The sequence below is a fragment of the Dicentrarchus labrax genome, unplaced genomic scaffold (assembly GCF_905237075.1).
Source record: "Dicentrarchus labrax unplaced genomic scaffold, dlabrax2021, whole genome shotgun sequence".
Lineage (NCBI taxonomy): Eukaryota > Metazoa > Chordata > Actinopteri > Moronidae > Dicentrarchus > Dicentrarchus labrax.
The window spans coordinates 9,035,472-9,042,306 of record NW_026136701.1 but is presented as its reverse complement, the minus strand read 5'-3'; the positions used below and the strand labels follow the sequence as shown (position 1 = coordinate 9,042,306).

The following is a 6,835-nucleotide window of genomic DNA, read 5'->3' as shown; positions in this document are numbered from 1 at the left end:
TTTTCCATGCGCCCCCACTCCACACACAGACTCACGCCATGAGTTCCAGGGTCAAAGCAATCTCAACCTTAATTTTCACATTGCTGCAATACGTGGTCTTTCAATGGGAAAAGTAATAGAATGGAGGATTACAAGGTATAGAGTCTCTGTAGGTTCACGGATAATGGAAGTGTTTGTGTGTGTGTGCAAAAGAGTGTGTGAAAAAAATTATAAGATGTTGAATTGGAGGAAAGAGAGGGGAAGAAGAGTCTGCAAACAAGATGCTTCAGTGATGAAGAGAGAGAGAGAGAGAGAGAGAGAGAGAGAGAGAGAGAGGTGGGGTGAACTCCAGCGCTCAAATACGGGAAGTAAAGGCAGCTGTGACGCACTGAAGGACCAAAGCAGTCGAGATAAAGTACCAGAAAAGTCCAGGATGCAAAGAAATATGATGGTTCCACATCTTTTCACATTTCTTCAAATCTTGCTCATCTTGTAAATTAAAAGAGGATAAAGCCCACAAGGACCCCACAAGCTGCAGGTGAGTTTTTTTTTTTCCCCTGTCATGAAGTTATCTTAATATCTCAGTTGCATGTTCAATGGATAAACAAATCCACTGTGGGAATCTAAACAAAAGCCCCTCCAGAGTCAGTATTCTGCTGCACATAAATTTCTAATAAGACAACACTGTGACAGCATTGTTTAAACAAATTTTTTTGTGGGAGGACAAGAACATATACCAAACATGTTTAAGAAAATGACAAGAAAGCACACTTTTTCCAGCAGAATTACATGTCTAAGGTTAGTTATTTATTACTTAATTATTGTTGCCGTGGTAATAAGTCTACCATTTATCCCCTAAACTGATTAGGCTGCTTTTTGTCCGCATGTTGCTTCCATTTACGAGCATACTTTCTCTGCTAATTGCTAGTTACAGCTGCTTGGTTACAAGAGTCTATTGTCTGCGAATTGGTCAGGTAAAATGAACACTTAAGAATATTGTGCCTTCTTTGGTAGCTACAGATATGCAGTTTTATAAAACATTTTCTGACCCTAATACTGTTATGATTATTGGACACAATAGTGAGAAGCCTTTGTTTTTCCTTGTTTCATAGTCCAATGAGGAATAAAAAACTGTGAGAAAAAAAAATAAATGTTTAATCAGATTTTCAAGTTCCCTCTTTTACAAGACAGACAAGTATTTTGTCCAGTGGACAACAAGGTATCAGTATAATGTATCCTAAATGGGAGCCCAGTAATTTAGCTTTAGACTTCCATAGTTGTGGGACTCAGGACACAGATTTGAAAAAGAATCAAAGTCACAGGGCAAGATATCCTGACTTTAGCCTCTAATGTCAGTCAAAAACAGATGGATCCTACAGTTCCCATGATGAAGATGGTGTGCATCTTTTTTTAGACCCTCCCTGGTCAACCACATCTGTGGAACTCCACAAAGGCGGTTTGCAATTCATGTCTCATCAGCAGGGTTATTTTTTGTGACTAACGAAATGTAACATATTTATCTGAAACCAATATGATTTTTTCCTAAAGCTAACCAAGTACTTTTATGTGCCTTCACTCAACCAAACTGCAAGGATTTTACAACGTTAACCATAAACTTACGTAAGCTCTTATGGTCCGGTATGCTGCCTGTCGGTGGTAGTCTCCACTGTCGTGTAGGTACAAAGACATTCTGGTTTTTAGACCAGCTAAGCAGTACCTACTGTGATGAAAAAACTGAACTTAATTTATAAAATCAGTGGAGTACACCTTTAAAGTCCATTGTTCTCCTCTGTATTCTTCCCATTAGGTTTAGGAACCGAGTAACCTTCTTGCCATTCAGCAACATGCCGGAGTTTAACTGCTCCCTTGCAGCTATTTCTTCAAGTGGTGCCTCAATTTTCAATGATGTGGGCTGCCCCGAGGCTGCTTTGGTGTGTGGGATGAATATCTCCTGGGTGTTGGCTAAAGCTACAGCACAAGATCTGGATGACATGTGCTTGAGTGAGAAGGACTATCTGGCCAAGCACCTGGGGCCTCAGAGGTCTCCGGAGTTCCTTCCCGTCTGTGTCACCTACCTCACCATCTTCTTGGTGGGCGTACTGGGCAACTCCTTGACCTGTGCAGTCATTTTGCGCTACAGGGTGATGCAGACACCCACAAACTACTATCTGCTGAGCCTGGCGGTCTCTGACCTGCTGGTGCTGCTGCTAGGAATGCCATTGGAGCTCTACGAGATGTGGCAGAACTACCCCTTCCTGCTCGGAGAGGGAGGCTGCTACTTCAAAACCTTCCTGTTTGAGACTGTATGCTTTGCCTCCATCCTAAACGTGACAGCGCTCAGTGTGGAGCGCTATGTGGCGGTGGTGCATCCCCTCAAAGTCAAACATATGACTACACGTGCTCATGTCAAGAGGGTCATCTTCATGCTGTGGGTGCTGTCCATGCTGTGTGCTGTGCCAAATACCAGTCTGCATGGGATTAAGGTGCTGCCTCCAAAGTTTGGGCGACAGTTTCCCCGATCTGCTATCTGCTGTACGTACAGAATTTTAATTCTATTTTTGTTATTTTAATAGATAACACAAGCAGACATAATGTTTTATAGCAAAGCATGCTAACATTTGCTAATTGCACTTTACACAAAGTACAGCTGGAATTTATGGCAATTTCATTAGTTTTGACAATGGCAATGGCACAAGATAAAAAAAAGTCAGGGGATCCCTAAAATTATTTAATTTGATCCTGACGGGGACATGACTATCTACACAAAACATCATCACTCCGTCTAATAGTTGTCGAGACATTTGACTAAAAAAACATTCCACCACATGGTGGCGCTCGAGTCATTTGGGAATGTCTTTAACAAATTTTATGGTAATCCATCTAATAGTTGTCCAAAGTCAGTAGGATTCAATAATAATGCCATACCTAAAGTTAGCATGGCTTAAAGGGCTAAGAGGTTTTGCGGTAGGTTAGGAAGCTATAATACAGATGGTACATCTGGGTTCATGATCTGAAACTACTATACAATCCTTCTTTGTCCTCAGATGTGGTCAAACCCGCCTGGATGTACAACCTGATCATTCTGATTTCCACATTGGCCTTCTTCCTGCTTCCCATGCTGATAATTAGCATTCTGTATCTGCTCATTGGCCTGCGGCTGCACAGCGAGAGAGTGATGACCGTCGTGGACACAAGGTGTAGCTTTGGACCAGAAAGTCTCTCCAGGTCTCACAAGCAGAAGCTGAGCAAACGCAACCTGCAAGTCACCAAAATGCTGTGTAGGTGTCATTTCAGTGATGTTGTTTTTCCATTCTGCTAAGGGACAGAAAACATCATTTGAACACTGTCTGTATGTCCCTTTATATCCATTGTTCCCATATGCATTTGTACACTATTTTTCCATTTGACTCTCTCAGCTTTGCCTTGTCATTTGTCATTTGCTGATGATTGAATTTACGTCACAAATCTATACTTGTGTGTGTGTGTGTGTGTGTGTGTGTGTGTGTGTGTGTGCTTCAATTTCCCTGGTGTCAATCTGTCATCCAGCTAAACTGTCCATCTGACCTGTCCAGGTGTGCTGGTGGTTGTCTTTGGCCTTTGCTGGGCTCCTTTCCATGTGGACCGCTTGGTGTGGAGCTACATTGACAACTCATCCGAGCTTCACGTCATTGTCTTTGGGCATGTCCACATTGTCTCCGGAGTCTGCTTCTACCTGAGCTCTGCCATCAACCCCATCCTTTACAACCTCATGTCCACCAGGTTCAGAGAAATGTTCAGTCATGTAACCTGTTCTTCTAACAGCTGGCCGTCACGCTCTAGCTTACAGATGACCCAACGCAGCACTTTGAGTGAGAAAATGCCCAACAGTATGAAATGGACTTAGGCTCCTCTGAGCCAGTTTGGACCTTAGGAAGTCCAAGAACATTATACAGAGATGGGTGACAAATTAAAGGAAAAACTGAATGAGAGGAGAAATACAACTAAAAAAGGGATTGAGGGGTCATTGAATGGTTTGAAAAGCCTGAAAATAAATCGTATCCTTTGGCGCCTTACACGGTTGCCAGGTCTCATCCCAACTGAGTACCAATGGGAGATTTTGGACTGACCACCATCATTGACACATCAAATATCTTTTGGAAAAATATGATCATCAGTCTTTTAACTTTATGTTGGTTTGTCCTTTAATTTCTCACCTTTCCTTACACATAAGTAGCTCATAGACCTTCAAATGGGAATGCACTCGCCACAAATAGAAGGATATTACCCTCTAAGTGGTAGGGGATGTCAGACAAACATGACTAGATCTTACCCCAAATGGATATGTGACCAAAGGCTACATGACAAGCCTTAAGAGACCCATTTTGGATAATGATGAGCATACTTGCATGCTTCACACTCTCCTATAGTATCTGGGGGTCCTGGAGAAATAGCTCAAAATCCCATTTAAAGAGAGGACCAACAAAACAACCTACTGAATGAAGCAAAGAGATGATGAGATGGAGAAACTGCTCGAAAAAAAGAATGAAATTATCATATAAATGATACCACAGCTTTTTTATGCATGGGGAATGTAACCCATCAACTCTCACAAAAGAAAATAATTTCTTTTTGTGTACTCGGTGAATCTATTTATTGTATATACATGCACTGTATAACGTGAAGCGTAACATTTTGCTGAACTGCTGTTCAGCTCAAGGTGCCGACATTATAACACTTCCACAGCAAAGAATGGAAGCACAGTGGTCTCCTGTTTAAAAGCAACAACACTTGTCTGGGAATGAATGAGCGGTGAAAGTGCATGTCAATTGAGCGAAGAAGAGGAATAAATACAAGATGGTACGTCTATGGTATTTATAGCCATCGATTAGCCATGTGCCTTAAAAGTATTAAAATTATATTCTGAAAATACTCCATGGCTTAATGATTTTATAGGCCAAATGCTACAGTGCTGTGTGACTACTTATACAATGTACAATATCAGTAATTTTACGTGTTATTTAAAGCTTAATCAACAATACATACATCATTTAAGAAATAATTACTGCCAGGTTTTAAGGATCACATCCATGTATTGCTTTTCTGATAGTAAAACATGTTGCATGTTGTTATATGCATTGAATTAATTGCTTTAACATTTTGCAAATTGTATTGAAGACAGTACCTCTATATAGGACATGTGGATATTTATTATATATATATACTTGTATTATTATTGCACAGGATCTGATGCAGTATTCTCTACTATTTATGAAAGCATGTATGTTTTTCTTAGCGTGTACCCTTAAAGTAGTATATGTGATTCCATGACCTGCTTTTGAACATCAGTGCTGCTGGTAAGATGTGCCAGCAGAGTTACTGTTCTTATTACGGGTTTGACTTGGAAAGAGAATAGTATAATGAGTCAGTGCGCTTGTTTTCATGTTTAGACTCCTATAGCGCAACCAGCTCCAGGATAGAAATGTCGTCTGTGTAAACATCATGGTTAAAGTGCTGCCCGAAACAATACAAGTTATTAATGAGTAACAAGGTCTGCCAAGAGCCACAAGAAGCTTTCCACTAGGCTGTCTCATCTCAACTGTGGGTGACACGCAGTTCAGGGGAAAAACTAATTCGTACAAATGGAGACGATGATTATGAGGGGTAGAGGCTAGGGGGAAAGATGATGTCACTGGGTCAATAATATGGAAAACATGAAATAATTAACGACATGAAGCAGGAGGAGGACAGAAGATAACGGCAAATCACTTTGTAATGACACCAACACTAATGAACAAAAATCTACCCACAACTTCCATCATCATAACAGAACACACTGTTTACCTACCAGCTCTGCAAATAGACTCATCTAAAAGGCTGCATCACCAGTATCACCCAAGAGATGACATTCATTCAAGAGCGTGGTTATGATTACCACCCGCGGCATCTGATGTAACAATATGAAGCCACAGTATCATTTTATTCACAACTTTAAAGAATTATGTGAGCAGAATGTGGGAGCTGTGAAATTAAAGCACAAATCAACCCAAATGAGAAATATGATGTGTTTCATTTTGACTTTCACTCACAGAAATGAGCAGAGATCTGGAAATTTCACCATGTTGAAAAGTTTTGGCATCACAACACTGTTTTTTTCAGTGTTCATATAAAGTAATTTATTTGCATCATACTGACATGTTTTGACTCCTAACATAATTCAACTATGGTACATTTTTTAATTTAGAAGCTTAATTTGCACACCGTTAAAACGTATAAACTATCTCGTAAACTTATAGCTCACCTCTATTGAAGCAGCAGATAATAAGGGATGGAAACCTAAGAGGGAAAGTGCTCTTGAAATATTCTCATGACACCAAAATGATAATTTGAGACAAGTGCTAGGGCAGGATGTAATGTAAGAGCTCAAAAGAGACAAGAAGGATGTGGAGGAGGAGATATGATTCACCGCAGAGAGGATGATGTGAGGAGTTTCATAATGAGATGAGGTTTAAGCATATTGTGAGGATGGTCGACTGACACTGATAGTCTGACTGGAGCTCAGAGGTCATTCTAATAAGAATAGTAGTTGTGGAAGAAGACAGAAGACACGAGACTGATACGTCCTTAACCCAATGTGTTAAGCAGACACCTCTGGGAATGGGCTTTGGCTCCATTAGCATCCCTGTACGAGCACCATGGTTTATGATTCAATACCAGCAGCACCAGCTGTCTGTGGAAGGAATGTTGTACACATAAAACCCAACATCAACAATGGAGGGAGGCCAAGACACTGGTAGGTTTTAAGTATAAATATGGTCGCATGCATACAATCAAAAATTGTATAAACTAAACACTAATAAATAGTCCACTACTTTGGTTT

The 6,835-nt window shown here is 40.5% G+C and overlaps 1 protein-coding gene across 2 annotated transcripts; it reads left to right on the top strand.

The window, feature by feature from the left end:
* The first annotated feature begins 384 nt into the window (after positions 1 to 384).
* LOC127363724 (neuromedin-U receptor 1-like) lies at positions 385 to 5,995 on the top strand. Of its 2 annotated transcripts, none has more exons than XM_051400567.1 (4): positions 385 to 517; positions 1,787 to 2,511; positions 3,024 to 3,257; positions 3,552 to 5,995. In XM_051400567.1, the coding sequence occupies exons 2-4, from the start codon at positions 1,824 to 1,826 to the stop codon at positions 3,860 to 3,862; spliced, it is 1,233 nt and encodes a 410-aa protein (XP_051256527.1). In that variant the 5' UTR covers positions 385 to 517; positions 1,787 to 1,823; the 3' UTR covers positions 3,863 to 5,995. The 2 variants fall into 2 exon arrangements, with proteins under 2 accessions (XP_051256527.1, XP_051256518.1); XM_051400558.1 differs by lacking the exon at positions 385 to 517 and adding an exon at positions 693 to 777.
* Positions 5,996 to 6,835: the final 840 nt, after the last annotated feature.